Here is a 23,487-nt window from a genome sequence, read left to right as displayed (position 1 = left end):
AATAAAAATCAAAAACCAAAGAATGAAGTATTAACCAATTGCAGATGATGGAAACAGTAATGGAAGAGTGGAGAGAACATTGAATGTGCAAGTGAAGAGTTTGAATTCTGACTACAGCTTGCCATCTTGTATGCCTGAGCCAGTCACTTCAGTTCTCTTTGTCTCTCTCCTTATCTGTAAAGCGAAAGGGTTGGGACAGCGTAACCTATACAATGCACAGCCTGTCTAAGTCTAAGTCTGAGCCCGTGGACCTGTGCCGGCTTTTCTCTCAACCTTGGGGCCTCCTCCCTGCATGACTTTGGATAAAAGTTTTCCACCTTTCTGGAGCTCAATATTGTCCCCTGTAAAATGAGGCCTGTCCCCTGAGACCCCCTTTCTAGATCTACATTGTATAGTGGTAAATAGGTATTAGATGATCGTAGATATTTTTTCTTCCATAATAAAACCAACTGATCCCAACCCAAGGGACTGTTTCATATTGGTCCTTTTGCGTCCCCAGAGATAAACACAGGTGTTTTATAAATGTCTAGAGCTTGAGGGCCAGTTAGGTGGCTCAATGGATTGAAAGTCAAGCCTTGAAATGGGAAGTCCTGGGTTCAATTGTGGCCTTAGACACTTCCTAGCTGTGTGACCTTGGGCAAGTCACATAACTCTAATTTCCTAGCCTTTACCATTCTGCCTGGGAACCAATACATAGTATTGATTCTAAGACAAAAGGTAAGGATTTTAAAAAACAAATACCTTGCTTGTTGAGTGATTTTTTTTTTTTGCTCAGTTGCTAGTACATAGGTCATTCAGCTTAAGTGAGCAAATTATACCAGAGAAAAATGTATTTTTTTTCTGGGCAGGCTGATGCATGATCCTCAAGTTATATGACAATAAAATTCAACAAAAAATAAAATGTATGAATGTTTATAAAAGTTATCAAATTAACAGAACCAGAAAAAGAGTAGAAAATCTCAGAAAAATAAATGGAACAAGATATAATGAACTTCATAATTTTTAATTTAAAATTAATTAAATTTTTTAAATTAAAAAAATTTTAAAATGTTAAATAAAAAATACACTAAATTTAATTTAATTCTGTTTAATTCTATTAACCAAGTTTGACCTCTGAAAAAGTCAAGAAAATGCATCTGTCCAACTTATCTATTGGCAGAGGACAAAAATGAAAATAACAATTGTACAGACTGTAGAGAAAACTAGAGCTTTAGTGCACTGTAGCTGGAGTTATGAAATGGTCTAGCCATTTTAAAAATTAATTTGTAACTATAGGGATGATGTCACCAAACTGTGCATAAATCATTGGAGTCAACAATGCTTGTCAGTAATTAAGGAATAATCAAACATTTGCAACTGCCCAGCTGGGGATAAAAGAAAGGCAAAAACAGTCCCCGCCCTCAAGGAGATCACATTCTAATGAGAAAGATAAAATACAAGCAACTATGGGCATACAAGAAAAGGCTAGGAGCTAATTTAGAGAAAAGAAACTAGCATTAAGGAGAATTAGAAAAGACTTATTACAGAAGACAAGGAAGCCAGGAAGTAGAAGTGTGGAGGGTAAAGACAATGAAAATGCAGAGTTTGAAGATGAAGTGTCACTACTAGATCTATCCTCTAAAGAGATCAATGAAAGAGGGAAAAGACCCATATGCACAAATACATAGCACCCTCCCTCTCTCTCTCTTTTTTTTTTGTTTTGTTATGAAAAAGAACTGAAGACTAAGGGAGGTCTCTTCAGTTGGTGAATGGTGGCTGAATAAAATAGGATATGTGAATGTGGTGGACTATTAATGCCCTCTAAGAAATGATGAGAGATGGCTTCAGAGAAACCTGGGATGGCATGTTTGAACTAATGAAGAATGAACTGAGTGAAACCAGAAGAACAATTTCAATGACGACAACATTGTAAAGAAAGACAACTTTGAAAGACTTTAGAATTCTGCTCAATCTCATAATGATCCATCATGATTCTGTAAACCTTAAAGTTTCTTAGACTTATGAATGTTGGAAATTTCACCATTGGGAAATTTCATACTGGAAAAAATTTCCATACTGGAAAAATGTGAAACCCCTTGGCATGGGAGGATCCTTCTCCCTACTTAAGACTACTTTAGGACAGAAACCTTTTGCTAAACAATGGAAAAGGTTTTGACCTATGCTTAAGCATAGAACAGGAAGTTCTTTGAGTCATGATTGATTTTAGAATTGATACAATAGAGATACTTGGAATGACAGAACCAGGTCTTGGAAAATACAATCTCCACCCTACTTAGAGTAACAGGATTTAGGAAGGGCTGCAGCAAAGATCAAATTTTAATTATTTGAGAATATGACCTTCAACAGACATGTGCAAAGCCACAGACCTCTGGGCGGTCCTGGGTTAAACTAGAGCCACCATTGGCACAGGGGAGACATCGACAGTGATTGGTAGATGTGAGGACTGAGGGGAGGGAACTTAGATGGTTTCCAGAAAGATAGTGGGGTCTGAGGACAGTGGGAGGAGAGTTTTTTTGCTCTGAGAGGAGGAGGTTTTGCTCTGAAGGAGGCGGAGAGGAGAGAGGTCCTGGAGGGAGAGCTCCTGGAGAGGTCTTGAAGGAGGCTGTGGAAGGAGAACTCAGGAGGAGAATTCTCTGGAACATTTCTTGAAAGGAGGCTCTCTTGAAGGTGGAGCCTGAGGTTGGCATAAGAAGCCTTACCTAGAGAGATCTTGGGTGAGTGATAAAACCAACTGACTGATTTATTCATTCTTATTCCTTTCTTACTTTCTCTCTTTTTCTATTGATTAATCAGTGTATTATAAATTAAATTTCTCTATAAAACCCAGTTGGCTTGGGCATATTCATAAATTGGGAATATATTCCCTGGCGACCATCTTATATTTATATAAAACCAAGACACAGTAGAAAACATATTTCAGCAGTCATAATTGATATATATATATATATATATATATATATATATATATATTTCCCTTGCTCCCAAACATTTTAATTATCACAGTTTATGGCTCCCACTCTCTTATCTACAACTATTTAACACTCAAAACTATTTTAAATCTAACAATTCCAAGATTCCAATGATAAAGCATGCTACCTTATTCCTAATAAAAGAACAGCTACAGAATTAGATGTAAATTGTTGGACAGCACCAAAGTATGCCTTTGTTTTGCTTAACTATACTTGTAAGAGAGGGTTCTAAATTTTTTAAATTTTAATATAGAGGGGAATGGGAGGAAATCGTGGACTGAGATGCAAAAGAAAAGAGGAGAAAGTGGATCACTGAAGCATTTTTTAAATGCTCAGAAGAGAACAAAAGGAAGTTTGAGAGGTATTCAAAGAAAAGCAGGACAGCTTTGAAACTAGCATATTGAATTTATTATATATGCTTGAAAAGGAAGCTGCTCAGAATGAAAAAAATAATTTTTTTTTATTCAGATGTAGGCTCTTAAGAAAAATTGACTTATTAACTATTACATACAAATGACGATGAGGAATCTTAGGTCATGGAACATCCTTTATTCCTCAATAAAGTGTTTGGGAAAATAACCAAGCATAACTGATCACCCCACCTGACCCTTAGTCGAATCCTCTTTCTGGTGAGGAGCCAAGGGAGGAACTGCCTTGCCAAAGGGGAAATTGTCTCTGGTTAGTCTAATTAGAACTTAAAATAAATTTTCTGATATAATGTAATAAAGATGGTTAAATGCTGTTGAAATAGTGTCTAAACTTCAGATATGAGTAAAATAGGTTTGGGGGTGAGGTGGGAGGATTGTTCTGGGAATCTGCTCTCTATAGCATTCATTAGAGGAGAATAAGATCCAAATAGAAACTAGGACTATAAACTAAGACTTCTAATTTCTAGTGCAGTGCTTTCAAATTATGTACTTTTTTCTCTTAAGTAACTTATAATACAATTTTTGTTGAGGGGGTGGGTGGGGTTAAATAATATTTTTTCCTTAATTACATGTAAAATTAATTTTTAGCCTTCCTTTAGCCAAAATATTGTCCTCCCTCATTCCCTGCCCCACTCCTTGAGACAGCAAGCAATATAATATAGATTTTTCATGCGTAATAAGTGTAAAGCATCTTTCCATATTAGTTATTTTGTAAAGGAGAACTCAAACAAATAAAAAAGTGAAGAAATAAAATGAAATACAATATGTCTCAGTCTGCATTCAGTCTATCAATTCCTTCTCTGCAGGCAGATGGAGTTTTTCAACAATAATCTTTGAGGATTATCTTGAATTACAGTATTGCTAAGGCGTTGATGCACTGGCAATAGCCAAGGCACTCATAAATATTCATCATATAATATTGTTGTTACTATGTACAATGTTCTCCTGTTTCTACTCACTTCACTTTGCATCAGTTCATGTAGGTCTTCCAGACAACCCAATTTTTGAAACACACTTGTTTTGCTCTGTCATCTGTGTCAAAAGACTGTGTTCTGCAACCTCCAGGAAGCAATGCAGAGCGAAAGGAGCAAAACCAGGAGAACACTGTACACAGAGACTGATACACTATAGTACAATCGAACATAATGGACTTTTCCTTTAGTGGCAATGCAGTGATCATGAACAACCCGGAGGGATCTATGAGAAAAAACACTATCCACATTCAGAGGAAAAACTGTGGGAGTAGAAACACAGAAGAAAAACAACTGCTTGACTACATGGGTCGAGGGGATATGATTGGGGATGTAGACCCTAAATGAGCATCCTAGTGCAAACACCAACAACATGGACATAGGTCCTGATCAAGGACACATGTAATACCCAGTGGAATTGCACATCAGCTATGGGAATGGGGGGGGGGGGGGGGAGGAATAGAATGTGATTTTTGTAACCAAGGAATAACATTTGAAATTGACCAAATAATTTTTTTAAAAGACTGTTTTCCATACAGAAGGTAAAATATGAATTTTCATATTATCTATAATGCCATAACCTCTTTATGAAAATGGAAGCCTTACCGCTCGGACATCATCTGGCAGGTCCTCATCAAATTCACTCTTGACTATTTTCTCCAAGGTATTTATAGAGATCTCCAGAAGTTTCTCATGGTGATGGTTTTCTAAGTCACGGCACTGGGCCATTGTAGAAGTATAAGTTAAGTAAATAAGACCAGGTTATCATAATATTAATGGTATGATGTGACTATACTTGGCAATGATGACAGAAGCAATGGTTTACTTGAAAAAAACTTTTTTGTCCCTAAAGACTTGATTCAACCAGACTAGGTACTCTGTTAAAACTCTTTGAACCTGAAATGCTATTCTTCAAAAGAAAAATCAAAAAAAGAACTACAAATTTCAAGAAACATTTAATAAAAGAGGCACTTTTTGTGTCTCTGGAACTAGATGCCAGGTCTAGAAGACTCATCTTCCTTAGTTCAAATTTTACTTACTAGCTATGTCTCCCTGGGAAAGTCACTGAGCTTGCTGGAGAAAGCTGGAAAAAGAAATGGCAAGCTACTTGGGTATTTTTGTAAAAAAAAAAAAAATTCTAAATGGGGTCATGAAGAATCAGAAACAACTAAAAAATGACTCAACAACAACAATTGTGTGTCACTGGGAATATAAAGACAAAAACAAAGCAGTCCAAGCCCTCAAGGAGTTTGTTTTTTTCATAGAGCCAGAACCTACTCTTATTAGTTCAATAGTTCTTTTATTTTTATTTTTATAATTTCTTCTTTGATTTTTAGGATTTCTGATTTAGTCTTTAATTGGGTTTTTTTTTAATGTGTTCTTTTTCTAGTTTTGTTTTTGTATGCCCAATTCATTGATCTACCTTTTCTCCATTCTGTTGATGTAAGCATTCAGGGTTATAAATGTTTGCTGAGTATTGCTTTGGCTATATCCTATAAATTTGGTATGTTGTCTCCTCATTGACATTCTCTTCAATGAAATCAGTGATTGTTTCTATGATTCATTCTTTGACTCACCAATTTTGAAGAATTAGATTATTTAGTTTCCAATTAATTTTTAATTTGCCTTTCTGTGAACCCTTTTTATTATTATAATTTTATTGCATTATGTTTCTGGAAAAGTTGCATTTATTATTTCTGATTTTATGCATTTGGTTGTGAAGTTTTTAATGCCCTAGTACATGGTCAATTTTTGTTTATGTACCATATGCTGTTGAAAAAGTGGCATATTCCTTTTTATCCCTATTCAATTTTCTCTGGATATCTATTAAATCTGAGTTTTCTAAAATTTTGTTCACTTCCTTTACTTCTCTCTTATTTTTTGGGGTGCAATTTATCTAGTTCCCCCACTAGTCTAGTTTTACTGTCTATTTCCTCCTTAAGCTCCTTTAGTTTCTCCTTTAAAAATCTGAATGCTATACAATTTGGTGCATATATGTTAAATACTGTGAATATTAAAAACTACACAGACTGTACTTGAGAAGATTTCATTTAGCTATTCCCTTATTGTAACAATGGAGATACTTGGTCTAACAAGAATCAGGAATGTATTGGGAACTTTTAAAATTGCTCCACCCTAATTAGACATACTTTAGGGGAAGATAAAAGTTGTAAACTCCTGATTGAACAATGAAGGTACTTAACTCATACCTTATAGTGAAGCTAGAACCTTAAGCTAGGTCTATTTTTAGATATAATACAAAAAGGTGTTAAGTACCTGTAAAGGTTAAATTAATCACAAAAAAGATCAAGTAATTCACAAAAGGCAAGCTTAACAAAGAAGTGTGAAGTACTCAGAAGATATAATCTAACCAGTGAAGGTGAGAACTAAAGAGTGGTGAGAACTAAGAATGGGCAGTCCTGGAAAAAAGCATCTACTGGGATTGGTAGACGTAAAAATTTAGGGGAGGTGACATAAGAGAAAATTTTCTTTAAAAGGAGGGGTAAAACTCAGTTCAGGCAATTCAGTTCGGTGTGGAGGTTCTGAACGTGGTTCAGGAGATTGAGTTCAGTGGAGGACTGGAACCTAGCTTGGAGATAGTCTCGTGGTGAGTGATAAGACTGACTCCCTTACCCTTAGGCTCAGGGAGGCCACTTTGGCCAAGGCCTTTAACTACTTCCTGGCTCAGCCTGAGCCAGAGCAGTTTAAATTAATTCTCTCTCTCTCTCTCTCTCTCTCTCTCTCTCTCTCTCTCTCTCTCTCTCTCTCTCTCTCTCTCTCTCTCTCTCTCTTCTTAATTCCTTCTCTCTATATTAATTAAAATCTCCATAATTCCCAGCTGACTTGGGTATTTTATTATTTGGGAATTTTCCCTGGCAACCAATAATTTAGATTTTAGTCAAAACACTAAAATTATCCTTACAGTTTTGATATTAATTCATTGAATTCCATTCATAACTTCATTACTCTATACTACCTTTTATCAAGATATAATTACCTTACTTATCTCTTTTAATCAGATCTATTTTTGCTTGAGCTTTTTCTGAGATCATGATTGCTACTCTTGCTTTTTTTGTCTCGGTTGAAGTCCAATAGATTCTGCTCCAGTTTCTTACCTTTACTCTGTGTGTCTACTGTAAGGTTTAAATTTACATTTTTGACTCAATATGAAAGTTATAAAGTAATATTGTGATCACTGATTTTAAAATATTATAGCTTAAGTCAAAATGTCTTTTAGCAGCTTTTATTTACAAAGAGGTAGAAAGAGTGAAAGTATAAAATGTAGATAGACAGATTCCTAACAAGCCTACCAGTCCTTCTCTGGTCAAGTCTGGCTCAGCCCTGGCAGGGGCTTCCCCAAGATTCTGTCTCCATGTGAATTTTCTAGTAATCCTCAGCCAAAAATCTCAGTGTTATCTTCAGCTAGAGTTTCACCAACATAGCCTCCTCCAAATCCAAGGCAGAAATCTCAGCCACTCACCCAGCAAGCCAATGCAGGATCCAGGGGGAAAAATCTCCAAAGCCAAAGCCAGGAATCTCAGTCAATCTCTCCAAATTCCAGGAAAAGAAATGGTCCCTAGAGAATGTTGGTCTCTTCTTTTATGCTCCTTTTTCCATGTCACTTCCTCTCACTCTTCCTCTTCATAGATACCAATTGCAGTCTTTCATTTGCCTAGCACTGCCCAAGGGAGGGGGTACAGTGGCCTTTGGAGGTGTGAGCATACTCTAGTAAGTGACTTATGAACTCTCATACTTAATGGTAAGTAAGGAAGCTTTGAGTTCTTGATTTGATAAGCTAAAAATAGACAGGGGAGAGTTAATCCTATCTTCACACTACCTGCCTCAAATATGTTTCTTGTAAATAACATATGGTAAGATTCTGGTTTGTAATCTACTCTGCCATCTGCTTCCATTTTATGGGTGAGTTCATCCCATTTACTTTCAAAGTTATGATTACCATTTGTGCATTCCCCTCCATCTTTATTTCCTTTTTTAATCCTGCCCTTTCTCCTTTCACTCTTTCCCTCCACACCAATATTTTGGTTTTCATCACTCCCCTCATTCCTCCTCCCTTATATTAATCCCCTTACCACCACCACCCTTCTTATTCCCCTCCTACTTCTTTATGGGGTAAAATAGAATTCTATACCCCAATGAATCTGTCTTTTCTTCCCTTTCTGAGCCAATTTCAATGACAGTAAGGTTTAAGTATTATCCAACACCACCCTCATCCTCCCCTCCACTGTAATAGTGTTGTCCCCTCCCCCTTGCCTCTTTATGTGATCCAATTTACCCCATTTTCCTCAAGGAGTTTGGAGAAGAGAGTTAACATATTCACAAATAAGTATAATACAAGATAATTTCATTTCAGATTGAGGATTAATGACTGGAATTAGGAAGGATTCATAGAGGAGGTGGTCCCTGAGCTAATTATTGGAAGGCAACAAGGACCCTGAGAGATGGGGGATGAGAAAAGAATCCATTTCAGGCATGGGGGATAGCTCATGTGAATACATAAGTAGAGGAGAGAATATTGAGTTCAAGGAATAACTAATAGGTCAATTTGCCCAGAATACGAGTTCCTAAAGAAAAGCAACATGAAATAAGGTTGGAGGCAGATTGTAAAAAGGTTTGACCATTAGGCTAGGGGTATGGGGTACATTTTATGGAAGCATTTGGGAACCACATGGTCAGAGGAGTCTTTAATTGAAAGAAGAGATTGGGGTAGGAGGCAAAAGAGATGTTATCAAAAATGATGCCAAAAAAGAAAAAGCCACTGAAACATTTTTTTTTAATTGCATAGAAGAAAACACAAAAAAGTTTGGAAGAAAGCATTGAGAGTCAGAACAGTTTTGAAAATAACAAATGGAATTTAGTATATGCTTTTAAAAAGTTAAGTGGTATGAAATAGATTCACAGTTCTTACACAATCTACTTTTTGTGTTCTGCTATATATTTGGAAACGCTTTTTTGTGTGTTTTAAGTTCATAATTTAAGAGCTAAATTTTAAAAAGCCATTTATAGTTTGATTCTAGGCTACTTTTCCAGAACTATTTCACATTACTTTCTTCTATGACCAAGTTCCACCCAATATGATCTATTTGCTCTACTCCATCTCCAGCTTCTATGCCATTGCTCAGGCTGTGCTCTGTCAGGAATGAGCACTCTCCACATATCTGCCTCTCTGGATTCCTTTGAGCCAACTCAGGTGCTATCTAACCCCTCTAAATCCCCACAGGTACTAGTGCTTTCTCTTTCCTCAAATTACCTTGTACTTATTAATCTCTGTAAGTGGATGGGTACCTCCCACATCACCTCCAGCAGGATGTCATTTTATCTGAATAACCAGTTTGAAGCACATCAGTCCCTTTGCTGAGGGAGCAGGACTGAATGAACAGATATCTGGGAACCACAGTCCAAAGAGATCTTGCAAATCTTTCTCCCCTGGAGAGGAAGATGCCTGAGAGGTTGGATAACTCAACTCACAAAGGAGTCTTAGAGAAGCAGAAAAGAAATGGAGGGATCAAGTGGTAGCAGCAACACAAAGTTCTAGGGGATATTGTTATACTTTGATTCTTGCTATATATTCTCAGTAAATATTCTCTTGTAAAAAGTAACAGCTAATTGAATGGTATTTGGTTAATCAATATTGAGGAGAAATCAATGGTTAAAAATTGATGGCATGACACTAATCAATAGTATATTAATAAGGAGGTATTCATAAGCTCTGAATGATTGATATTGGGGAGAACAAAATGGAATGAGGAGTCAATTTGATATAAGGAGAACCCCATTGCCTCTCCAGGGTACTTCTAGAGCTCTGTGGGGGGAATATAAGATGTATGATTTTCAAGTAGGAGTGGGAGTTGGGTTAAGGATCCCAGCAAAGTCTATAAGGGTTACATAAAGAACCACCCTGGCCCCAAAGAAGAAACAAAAGAAGACATTTCCCTCCTTCCTTCCTTCCTTCCTTCCTTCCTTCCTTCCTTCCTTCCTTCCTTCCTTCCTTCCTTCCTTCCTTCCTTCCTTCCTTCCTTCCTTCCTTCCTTCCTTCCTTCCTTCCTTCCTTCCTTCCTTCCTTCCTTCCTTCCTTCCTTCCTTCCTTCCTTTGTGAAGATTGGGAACTATGGCTACAGAATATTGCATATGATTTTCATGTGTGAGTGGTTTTGTGGGATTTTTTCTATTCTTTTAAAAACAAAAATTTTATTGATATCTTTTACTTTTATACTGTGTCGATTTCCCTCAGTATCTTTTTCTGTCCTCCTCCCAGAATCTATTATATAAAATTTTCAAAAAAAAAAAAAGGAAAGAGATTAGAAGAAAATTTCCAAAAAAATAGGCATTGTATGCAATATTTCAGCACTCCTAGACTGCCACCTTCAGCTACATCTCTTTTTGGAGCTGAGCTTTTCTCTAGTTTCCTAACATTCATTTTCGAGAGTTTTGTGGTGGTTGTTCTTTCCCATTTACATTGTTGTAGTCATTTTCTAGATTGCTTTCCCTGTACAGATTATTTCACTTTGCATCAGTTCATAGAGGTCTTTCAAGCTTCCTACTATTTATCATATCTATCACTGATAGCACAGTATTACTCCATTACATTCATATCACAATTTTTTAGACACTCCTCAATCCACAGGCAGCTACTTTGTTTTCAGTTCTTTGCTATCACACACACACACACACAAAAGCAGTGATAAGCATTTTGGCATAAATGGGGCTGTGGTATATGCTTTCAGAGAATAGGGTAGGAGCATTTTAGCAACTTCATAACATAATTCCAAATTGCTTTCCAGAATGGTTATACAAAGTCACTGCTCCACCAAAAATGCATTAGTGGTCTTTTTTTTTAATGTCTATTATAAAGTCTGGGGTCTCTGGGAGAAGGGAATATAGGCAGATATTGGGGCAATTTAAAAACAGAATATATCAATAAAATCTATTTTTTAAAAATAGAATGCAAGAAAGAATTGGAAATTGAGGGGATATCCATCAATTGGGGAATAGCTGAAGAAGCTGTGGTCTATAATTATAATTGTGCTGTAAGACATGACAAGAAGGATGATTTCAGAAAAACTTGGAAAGACTTACACGAACTGGTGCAAAGTGAAATGAACAAAACCACAGTAACAGCAATATTGTTAGATGAACAAAAATAAATGACTGACTGATTCTCAGCAATACAGTGATCTAAAAATGAAAAATGCCATCCACTTCCAGCGAACTTATGGACTTATGGAATCTGAGTGCAGAACCAAAACATATTATATTTTTCTTTTTTCTTTTGTTTGTTCAAGATCTCTTCCACAAAATGACTAATATGGAAAAAATGCTTAACATGACTCCAGATGTAAAATTTCTACCAGACTGTTTATCATCTCAGGGAGGGGTAAAGGAAGGGAGGATGGGAGTAAGGGAAAGAATTTGTAACCCAAAATTGAAAAAAATAAAAACAAAAGAATTTTTAAAATTATTTTTAAATTTAATTGTTGGAAAAATAAAGCATTATTTTTAAAAAAAGAATGCAAGATGGACTATTTTTGTTTCATATCTCCAGGACTTAGCATAGTGTCTGAAACATCTAAACATCTAATAAATACTTGTTGATTGAATGAAATCACAATAATCATCTAAAGAGCAAAGGAAAGCATGATAAAAAATGAAAAATAATGTTAAGGACTTAGAAAGTATTGTTGCAAAAGAGCCTAATTCAACCTTAGGGTTTAAGTAAAGATCTTTAGAGGGATTTGGCAGCTGGAAGAATTATTATTGATTCATCAACAGGGTGACAGTTTCTTTAAGTTGGAAGAACAGCAAGAAGGCTAGTTGTTGGGATGAAGGAAAACCACCTATAAAGGGAAAGACAATGAAAAAACAGGGTTCTGTAACTAGGCGACCCAGTGGATAGAGTGCTGGGCATGGAGTAAGAAAAACCTGGAGTCAAAATATGTCTTAGACACTGAGTATGCCTCTGAAAAAAGTTGATTGACTTTTCATAATCTTGATTTCTTTATCTGTAAAATGGGATAATAATACCACCTTACCTTATGGGTTTTTTTGCAAGGATCAATGAATGGTATAACCCATAAAGAGCACTTTGCAAATGTTAAAAGCATTACATGAATGCTAGTTATTATTACTGAAGAATGGAAAAGGATAATTTTTACTGATGAAATTCACTTTTTTCACTCATGGCTATGCCAAAATTTTTGGCAGAAATCTTGGTGAATGAGATTGAGACATCTTCACCAGACCGTAATACATTTGCCTTCAAAAGATGTTTTGGGAATTTTTTATGTTCAGTGGAACTGGAAGTCTCATTCTCATTGAGGGAGCTCTGATAAATACATTGACGTGCTGGGAAACAGAATTATTACAGTGGTGTAGAAATTCCCAAATGGAGATGGAATATTACAACCCACGTTTATACCATGCCACACATATGTCAGAAGATTAAGAAATTTAGAAGCAAATATAAAAATTAAACATGCTTCAATAACTGAAAACTCACCTGTTTTGAACCTCATTGGACTACAATCAAAGCTAGACTAAGAAAAATTAACTATTTACTTAAGGTATGCTTGCTATCCAATGTGATAAAAGCGCGGTTTCCTGATGAAAAAATTAAAAAAAAAATGCATCACAATCTTGTGAGCTTAATTCTAAATCCTGTGAATACAAATGAATGCAGCTAAAGGAGATACTGTATTTAAATATGTAAAAAAAGTTGTAAAGTTTATTTGATGTCAGTGAAAATTATTATTTTGTTTAATTATTTTACTGTGTTCCATTTAATTTGTAAAACACTAAATCTGGTGAATAATATCAATGATCCATGCAGGGAATGATAGTATTGGTAAGATGAAAAAATAATAATGAGGTATGTCTATAAAAGTAATAAAATTAGTTTCTTGTGTTGAATACCAACTAGCCTAAGAGAAAAATTTTAAGTATGTTCTGAACAGGGGCCATTTTTAGAACAAGTAGTTTCCCACTATGATTCCCCTGAAGAAGACAATAATCATTTGAACATGGAGGTTCCAATATTGTTGTTGTTTTTTAACCCTCACCTTCCATCTTAGAATCAATACTGTGTATTGGTTCCAAGGCAGAAGAGTGCAAAGGACTAAACAATAGGAGTTAAGTGACTTGCCCAGGGTCACACAGTTAGGAAGTATCTGAGGCCACATTTGAACCCAGGACCTCCCGTCTCTAGGTCTGACTGCTCCTTCCAATAATGTTTTGTTTTTTTAATTCACACCCCATACAACAGTAGCACCTCCCCAAAATACCAAAAACACAACTCTTTAGCCAACTAAAAATCATACCTGGAAGAGTAATCTTAGGGATTCCAGCAACATATTATCATTTCATTTATAAACAATCAAAGAGACACCATTGAAAGGATATAGGCCTTGTACATTTTCAACAAATGTCCCCACCATGTCTATAATGTTCCTTTCAAAGTTATTTATAGATTCCTGTAAAGGACAAAGAGCAAAGCTAAGTTGAATTGTTAGGTATTGATTCAATTTACCTCTGAACTGAGGTGAAAGAAACACATCCAACATGTCTGATACCTTGATTTGGACCCTTAGAAGTTACCCTACAATAGTTTCCTTTGCCTCAAAAATCCCATTTTCTGAAGAGCTACATGTGCTTTTCTACGTAGCAGGAAATAATCTGCTTTTCAAGCGACAGGACACAGTAGATAACATGCAGGACCTGGAGTTAGAAAACCTTTTTCTGAGTTCAAATCTGACCTCAGACCCTAACTAGCTGTGTGACCCTGGGCAAGTCCCTTACCTCTGCTTGCCTCCGTTTCCTCATCTATGCTGGAGAAAGAAATGGCAAACCACTCCAGTGTCTTTGCTGTGAAAACCCCAAAAGGGATCATAAAGATTCTGAAACAATTGAACAACAAATTCAAGTGGTTGGGAAATGTGCATATTGTTTAAGATGCAATTTTAAATATGAAAAATTGAAATAGTAGCTCCCTTGAACTACTGGAGAATATATTACTTCGCTCATGTCTACCTTATGAAAACACAAGTTTCTAGGATTTATCAAAGATTTTAAATATTGTAAATTCTCATTTTAGCTATTTACTTTTTAACTATGAACTTCCTATATTTTTTTTGATCTTGCAACGTTTAGTTAAAAATTATAGAATGGCTTTGTTTAGATCCTCAAAGGTGGGTGCTGCTTTTGATTGGTCTTATTCATGATGAATAAATGAGCATTTTTCAAACATTTAATTTTTTAAAAAACTCTCCCACCACAACTAGGAACCCTATTGAGGTAGCTGTACACTTCTGTCTGGGTAAATTGGGAAAAAATCCAAAGAAATTAAGCCGTATTTATTTCCTGGAAAACGGTCATCTAAATTATTTAAAATATTTTTAGAGATAGGATTAATGGGATAAAACCACTTTAATCAAGCCGTCCCTGAAACTTTGTTCATCTAATAGTAGATCAAGAACAGTTTAACAGGTCATGTTCTTCCAACCACAATAGTCCAACCCCGACTTTCTTTTTTTTTTTTTTGGTCTTAGTATCCATTCTAAGACAGAAAAGCAGCAAGGCCTAGGCAATCGGGTTGGGTTGGGACTGGCCTGGGGTCACATAAGCTAGGATGGTTCTGAGGCTAGATTTGAATTCAGGTCTTCCTGACTCCAGGTCTGGCACTTAATCCGTTGTGCCACCAAGTGTGTGCCGCAGGTCCAGATTCTTACAAGCCTGTGACACTTGTCGGTGCCACTTGTGCTTCCCTTTGAAGTAGTTGGTTTTCTGAAATTGATACCAAATAAGTCGGGCTTCCGGTAGAACCGAAAAAGAAAATTCTTTGTGAACCTGCAGTTCTCTCTCATGGACAGCTAGCTTTTCTTCTTAAACTCAGCCCACGTCTATACTTTCTGAACCGTTACCTTCCACCTTAGAATCGCCATGAACCACTGGCTCCAAGGCAGAAGAAATAGCTTGGCCGCGGGGGGGCGTGCCGGGGCTCACAGCTAGGAAGGATTTGAGCTCCTACGTCATTTCCGAAGCAGTCCGGCTTCTTTCCGGTTTGCTCCGCTTCCGAGGAAGATTTCTACGGCCTCGCGAGCAGGAGGGTCCAAGAGCGAGTGAAGAGGCATAAAAGGGTCGTCCAGGGAGCCGCTGTGGGAAAGGGCCCCACGTTCCCAGCGCGGCTTTCCAGGGGCAGAAGCTGGTGCCCTCCTCTGCCGGGGTCCGCGGCTGCCCTCCCCCCCCTTAGACCGGCCTCCTGACCTCCCCAGTACAACAAGGGTCCGGCCTTACCTCTAACTGCTCAACCAGCTGCATTTCATAAGTCATGAGAATATCAAACAGGTGACTGATTTCTTCAGCGCACTCGCTCATCTTAGCATCCACAACCTGCAGCTCGTTGGCATTCCGGATGTCGTGCAGCATCTGAAAACAAAGACGCGGATGAAGCCTTCCTGCCCGTCTTCACGGGCCACTGGGCGCTGCCCTGAGCCCCGCGGCACGGAACGCGCCCCAGCCGGCCGCCTCGGCTCGGGGTCTCGTGGCGAGGCGCCACTTGCAGGAGCGAATGAGGCGGAAGCAATAAGGCCCCGTTCGCTGTCCGAACCTACGGGTCCACCTAGTCAGAGGCGTTCAGGCCAAGGCGGACGGCTGTGGGCCGAGCAGTGAGAGGCGAGCGCGATGTGCACGTACCCTGTGCCTGCGCGCCGTGCCTCCAAAGGGGCTCCCTGAGAGAGGGCAGCCGAAGCCAACCTTACACTGGCATTCTAGAGTTCTAAAACAGGATTGAGTGTGTGTGTGGAGGTAGACCCACTTAACCTTTATTTTCTGTCTTCGCATCCATCCGGGGTACTGGTGTGCGGGCCAGGCGATAGGGCGAGTGACTTGCCCAGGGTCACACAGCTAGAAAGTGTCTGAGGCCACATTTGAACCCAGGACTTCCCATCTCTAGACCCGGCTATCAATCCCCTGAGCCACCCAGCGGCCCAATTTCATCTGGGGGGTGCCAATACCCTGTTCATCTCCTCATGTTTGTGATTTATTTGCAGGATTAATGAATAAAAGCACTCTGGTCAAGTCACAAAATAGTAGGAGGTGGAGGGTACCACAAGAGAAGCGGAAACTGCTTAGAAATGGGAAGAAGGGAGAGGGATCACTTCTGGCGGCCATGACGAAGAAAGACATGATCATGTATTGTGAACTCACTGTCTCCACTGTGTTCATTGAGTCATATCTACCTTGGGCATTTCTGGAAAGAAGTTCCAGTTTGGGACCGGTACCGACCCAATACCTCCTGAGGTAGCCACTCCTTCGGGACGGCTTTCATTGTCAGGAAGCTTTTCTTGCCATTAAACCTAAAATGATGTCCTTTCGATTTCTACTTATCATTCTGCATTCTCTCCTGAGGGGCCAAGAAGAACTTTCTTTCACATGACAGAAATATGGAAATGTGTTAAAAGGCAAGTTCTTAAGAGGGCTGGGAATAGGTTCATGTTTGTGTATCCTCAGCATCAAGCACTCTACCTAGAATTCTGTAGATGCCCGTTATTTACCCTTCATTTTCTTTCTTTCTTTCTTAAAAGAAAAAAAAAAGCCCTCACCTCTTATCTTGGAATCAATACCGTGTATTAGTTCTAAGGCGAAAGAGCAGTAAGGGCTAGGCAATAGGGGTTAAGTGACTTGCCCAGGGTCATGTAGCTGGGAAGTATCTGAAGCCAGATTTGAGCCCACACCTCCCATCTTGGGGCCTGGCTCTCCATCTACTGAGTCACTTAGCTGCCCTTTTGCCCTTTATTTTCAAAAGTCCTGAAGTATTGGACTTGGGTGAGAATTGCACAAAGTCTTCAGCCCCACTTTTTCTCTTCTAGAGTCATACAACTCCAACAGCAAAACAAAAGTCAAGACAACGTGTGAGGGCCTGGGATGCAGTGAATGGCTTTGGCATCTCTGATGTCTCACCAAGCTCTAAGCACTCTACACCTGCTTCAGCCACCTCTGTGGCCACTGTAACAAGTTATTCTTATCTGCCCATTCCACTGGGGAAAGTCTTCTCGTGCTTGGGATATTCACTTCCGTCCCCCCAACTCACTAGTAGGTTTGTGACCCACTGGTTACCCTCAACCTGCTAAGATTTGCTAAGATGGTTTTACCAGGGTATAGCCACTGCCTATCCTACATAACTTCATGGAGCCACAGGTGAGAACGGAGTACCAAGTAGACACCAAAGAAGGATTAGCAGTCCTGAAAAGGGCTCAGCAAGCCCTCATATCAGAGGTGCTAGTCCTCCTTGAAACCCATACACCTCTATAGATGATTAATAAATGCTAATTGGATTATTGAATTCAACTATCATATGCTCTTTTAGTCTTTTTTGTTGTTGTTAACGCTTATTTTGCATTTTAGAATCAAGTTTTTGTATTCCAAGGCAGAAGAGTGATAAGGATCTGGCAATGATGGTTAAGTGACTTGCTGAGGATCACACAGCTAGGAAATACCTGAGATCCAGGACTTCCCACTTGTAAGCCTGGTTCTCAATCCACTGAGCCACCTATAGTTTCCCCAAGTCTTGTTTCCATGTGGTGAGCTGAGCTGAGTCCAGACGACCTGACTCAGACAATTGCAGTAGGGTGTAAATTAATGGTTGTCATTTAAATGATCTTCCCTGTGAAAAAGTGTTTTCCCCTTCATCACAGTGGTCAATAGACTTTTTAAAAAGTCTTCTAGGTCAAGATGGAGGCATAGAGGCAGCAAAAGATCAGACTTCTGAAAACCCTTCCTTACCATCACAAACTGAATGCTCCTAGGGGACTGAAAATCAAACCTAACAACAAAACAGAGCCAAGAAACCCTTCTGCCGGACTCAACTTAAAAGGTACACTCCCCAAAAGCCAGAATTTGAGAACACTCTGGTTTAAGGGAAAGGAAGAAGGAAGGCCCCAGGACCCCTCCCCCACCTAGAGCTCTAAGCCCCCAATGGCAGCTCGAACCTCAGAGCAGGCAAAGGCACTGGTCTGGAGGCAGTACCTTGTGGGCAAAGCTGTGCCAGGCTCAGAGCATCCAACACAGGCAGTGGAGAAGCAGACAGAGGAGAAACACAGAGCGCAGAGTGGGAGGCATAGTTGAAGCAGCTGAGACACTCCATATTGTGCCCCCCTCCCCTGAGGTTTTGGCCTCAGGGCACATCCAGCAACCCAGCTGGACCTAATCCCATCAAAGCCTCCAGAGGAAAGGGAAGCTCAAGCTCCAACACCCCTCCCCACATAGACAGCACTGAAAGATTTACTGACAAAACTCCAAGGGTGAAAGTAGAAAACAAAAACCCAAAGCCCAAAAACCACACAAAAAAAATGGGAGATGCAAGAGCTTAGGCAATAGCAGGGAGTAAAGAAGAGCTAAATATGAGCAAACAACAGAAAAAGAAAAAAGAAACTACAATCAACAGCTTCTATACAGGCAATGAACAAAGAGCAAACAGAAGAGAGAAGGATGAGGGAACTCCAAGCAAAACAATCAAACAAACAAACAAACAAACAGAAAACCCAGCAAATTGGATACAGGCAATGGAAAAATTCAAAATACAATTCAAAACACAATTAAGAGAGGCTGAAGACAACTGGGAAAAGAACTTAAAAACTAAGATAAGTCAACTGGAAACAAAGGCACTTGAACTAAAACAAGAAAATAGTGTCTTGAAAGCCAAAATCAACCAGCTTGAAAATGAGGCAAAGGAGATGAAAGATGAGGCAAAGAAGATGAAAGATGACCTCCAAAGAAATTCAGACCAGAAGGAGAAGGATGAGCAAAAAGTCAGGGATGAAATGCAGTCTTTAAGAACCAAAATACAACAACTAGAATTAAGTAACTTCACAAAGCAGCAGGACACTATAAAACAAAATCAAAAGAATGAAAAAATTGAGGAAAATATGAAGCATCTCATTCACAAAACAGAAGATTTAGACAATCATTCCAGGAGAGGCAACTTAAGAATCATTGGTATACCAGAAAACCATGACAAAAGAAAAAGGCTGGACATAATATTACAGGAAATTATCCAAGAAAACTGCCCCGATATTCTGGAACACGAGGGAAAAGTGGAGATTGAAAGAATCCACAGACCACCTCCTATATTTAATCCCCAATTGACAACACCTAGGAAAGTTATAGCCAAATTCAAGAACTATCAGACCAAGGAAAAGATATTACAAGCTGCCAAGAAGAAATCATTCAGATACCATGGAAACACAGTGAGGATAATGCAGGATCTGGCTGCATCCACACTGAAGGACTGAAAGGCATGGAATATGATATTCCAGAAAGCAAGGAAACTAGGTCTACAACCAAGAATCAACTACCCAGCAAAACTGACTATATTCTTACAGGGGAAAGTATGGTCATTCAATAAAATAGAAGAATTCCAAGAATTTGTAAAAAGAAGACCAGACCTGAACAGAAAATTCGATGCCCAAACACAGAACTCAAGAGAATCATCAAAAGGTAATTTAAAAAGAGAGGAAAAAAGAAAAACCAAAAAAACCCTTTTTTTAAGAGACTCAGTAAGTTAGAAAAGAGGTCATTGGTAACTCTTAAAAATTGTTATTATCACCTGAGCAGCTAGAAGAATCACACTTAGATGGAATAGTGACAAACTGTACAGGATGAAATGCCAAGACATAAATATGTATATAGATATATGTATGCATAAATACATATATATGTGTGTATATATGTAAATATATACAACTAGAGCTTAAAAAGAGATTAATACTAAAAGAAATGGGAAAAAAAACGAAAGGGGGAAAATTTATGTCACAATGAAGCTCATGGTAGGAGGGGGGAGAATATCAATACACTGGAAGGGTAAAGAGGTTGGAGACAGGAAATAGTCAACTCTTACATGTATTGAAATTGACTCAAAGAGGGAAGAATAACCCAATCCATTGGGGCAGAGAATTGATTTGAGCCCTATAGGGAAGTAGAAGGGTAACAAATGGACTAATGGGGGAGGAAGCAGTACAAGGGAGGGAGAGGGTGGGGGGTAGTTAGAAAACTGTAAAGAAAATAAGGGAGGAAACAAGAAGGGAGGAGAGAAGAAAGGTAAGTAAAATAGGGGTGGGAATTAGAGGGACTGATTAAAAACAAACATTGGTCTAGAAGGAAATAGTGAAAGAAGAAAAGGCAGGACTAGGAGTAGAAATCAAAATGCTGGGAAATAGACAGCTGGTAATCATAACTCTGAATGTGAACAGAATTAACTCACATATAAAACACAAGCAAATATCAGAATGGATTAGAATCCAAAACCCTGCCATATGCTGTCTACAAGAAACACACATGAGGAAGGTAGATATGCATAGGGTCAAAGTAAGAGGATGGAGCCAAATCTATTGGGCATCAACTGATAAAAAGAAGGCAGATTCATAAGCATGATATCTGACAAAGCCAAAGTAAAAATAGATCTAGTTAAAAGAGATTGGGAAGGTAAATAAATCTTGATAAAAGGCATTATAGACAATGAGGAAATATCAGTACTCACTATGTATGCACCAAATGGCATAGCATCCAAATTTCTAAAAGAGAAATTAAGGGAGCTCAAGGATAAAATAGATAGAAAAACTATACTAGTGGGAGACCTGAACCTTCCTCTATCCGAACTAGATAAATCAAACAAAAAAAAAAAGAAAGAAAGAAAGAAGTGAATGAAATCTTAGAAAAATTAGAGTTAGTAGATATGTGGAGAAAAATAAATAGGGACAAAAAGGAATATACCTTCTTTTCAGCAGCACATGGTACATTCACAAAGACTGACCATGTATTAGGGCATAAAAACATTGCAAAGAAGTACAAAAGGGCAGAAATAATAAATGCAACCTACTCAGATCACAATGAAATGAAAATAATAATTAGTAAGGGTACATGGAGAGGCAAATCAAAAATTAATTGGAAATTAAACAATAGAATTCTCCAAAATCAGTTAAAGAACAAATCATAGAAACAATTAATAACTTCATTGAAGAAAATTACAAAGATGAGACATCCTTTCAAAATCTATGGGATGCAGCCAAAGCAGTACTCAGGGGGAAATTTATATCCTTGAGCTCATATATTAACAAATTGGAGAAGGCAGAGGTCAATGAATTGGACATGCAAATTTAAAAAACTAGAAAGTGAACAAATTAAAAATCCTCAGATGAAGACTAAATTAGAGATCCTAAAAATCAAAGGAGAAATTAATCAAATTGAAAGTCAAAGAACTATTGATTTAATAAATAAGACTATAAGCTGGTACTTTGAAAAAACAAATAAAATAAACAAAGTACTGGTCAATCTAAAACCAAATTGATAGTATCCAAGATGAAAAGGAAGACCTCACCTCTAATGAAGAGGAAATTAAGGCAATCATTAAAAATTATTATGCCCAATTACATGGCAATAAATATGGCAATCTAGGTGATATGGATGAATATTTACAAAAATATAAATTGCTTAGACTAACAGAGGAAAAAATAGACTACTTAAACAACCCCATATCAGAAAAAGAAATTGAACAAGCCACCTAAGAAAAAATCCCCAGCTCCAGATGGATTCACAAATGAATTCTATCAAACATTCAAAGCACAACTAATCCCAATATTATACAAATTATTTGACAGAAAAATCAAAGAAGGAGTTCTACCAAATTCCTTCTACAACACAAATATGGTACTGGTTCCAAAGCCAGCCAAGTCAAAAACATAGAAAGAAAATTATAGACAAATCTCCTTAATGAATATAGATGCAAAAATCTTAAATAGGATACTAGCAAAAAAAAAACTCAAGCAAATGATCACGAGGGTTATTCATGCCAAGACATAAATATGTATTTAGATATATGTATGCATAAATACATATATATGTGTGTATATATGTATATATATATATATATATATATATATATATATACAACTAGAGGGTTATTCACTAGGAGCAGGTAGGATTGATACCAGGAATGCAAGGATGGTTCAATATAAGGAAAACCATCCACATAATTGACCATATTAACAAGCTAACTGACAAAAATCACATGATTATCTCAATAGATGCAGAAAAACCCTTTGACAAAATATAACACTAATTCCTATTGAAAACACTAGAAAGCATAGGAATACAAGGGTCTTTCCTAAAAATAATAAACAGTATATATATAAAACCCTCAGCAAACATCATCTGCAATGGGGACAAACTAGAAGCCATCCCAATAAGAACAGGAGTGAAACAAGGATGCGCATTATCACCTCTATTATGTAACATTGTACTAGAAACACTAGCAGTAGCAATTAGAGAAGAAAAAGGAATTCAAGGTATTAAAATAGGCAATGAGGAGACCAAGCTATCACTCTTTGCAGATGATATGATGTCTACTTAAAGAACCCCAGAAAATCAACTAAAAAGCTAGTCAAAATAATCAACAACTTTAGCAAATTGCAGGATACAAAATAAACCCACGTAAGCCATCATCATTTCTATATATTTCCAAAACATCTTGGCAACAAGAATTAGAAAGAGAAATTCCATTTAAAATCACCCTAGACAATATAAAATACTTAGGAATCTATCTGATGAGACAAACACAGGAACTATATGAACTCAACTACAAAACACTATCCACACAATTAAAACTAGATCTAAACAATTGGAAAAACATTGATTGCTCATGGGTAGGACGAGCTAACATAATAAGAATGACCATCCTACCCAAATTAATTTACTTATTTAGTGCCATACCCATTGAACTACCAAAAAACTTTTTTACTGAATTAGAAAAAAACATTACAAAGTTCATTTGGAAGCACAAAAAATCAAGGATATCCAGGGAAATCATGAAAAAAAATGTGAAGGAAGGAGGCCTTTGCAGTCCCAGATCTCAAACTATACTATAAAGCAGTGGTCATCAAAACAATTTGGTATTGGCTAAGAGACAGAAAAGAGGATCAGTGGAATAGACTTGGGGTAAGTGACCTCAGCAAGACAGTCTATGATAAACCCAAAGATCCCAGCTTTTGGATCCAAAACCCAGTATTTGATAAAAACTGCTGGGAAAATTGGAAGACAGTATGGGAAAGATTAGGTTTG

At 37.7% G+C, this 23,487-nt stretch overlaps 2 protein-coding genes across 2 annotated transcripts in view; one reads left to right on the top strand and one right to left on the bottom strand.

Moving 5' to 3' along the window:
- ATPAF2 (ATP synthase mitochondrial F1 complex assembly factor 2) overlaps window positions 1–16,559 on the top strand; it is a 45,845-nt gene extending 29,286 nt beyond the window's left edge. Inside the window, exon 8 of the mRNA XM_007497874.3 lies at window positions 16,428–16,559. Within this exon, the coding sequence (XP_007497936.2) occupies window positions 16,428–16,433 (6 nt within the window). The 3' untranslated portion in view covers window positions 16,434–16,559. The remainder of the gene's footprint in view (window positions 1–16,427) is intronic.
- Window positions 1–23,487, bottom strand: part of DRC3 (dynein regulatory complex subunit 3) — a 113,450-nt gene that overhangs the window by 12,413 nt on the left and 77,550 nt on the right. The window contains exons 12-14 of the mRNA XM_056804500.1: window positions 15,673–15,804; window positions 13,783–13,853; window positions 4,975–5,098 (exon numbers count right to left, since the gene is read on the bottom strand). Coding sequence (XP_056660478.1) covers window positions 4,975–5,098; window positions 13,783–13,853; window positions 15,673–15,804 — 327 coding nt within the window. The remainder of the gene's footprint in view (window positions 1–4,974; window positions 5,099–13,782; window positions 13,854–15,672; window positions 15,805–23,487) is intronic.

This window comes from Monodelphis domestica, chromosome 7 (genome assembly GCF_027887165.1).
Source record: "Monodelphis domestica isolate mMonDom1 chromosome 7, mMonDom1.pri, whole genome shotgun sequence".
Taxonomy (NCBI): Eukaryota; Metazoa; Chordata; class Mammalia; order Didelphimorphia; family Didelphidae; genus Monodelphis; species Monodelphis domestica.
The sequence above is the reverse complement of the archived record's forward strand: the minus strand, read 5'-3'. Positions and strand labels throughout refer to the sequence as shown.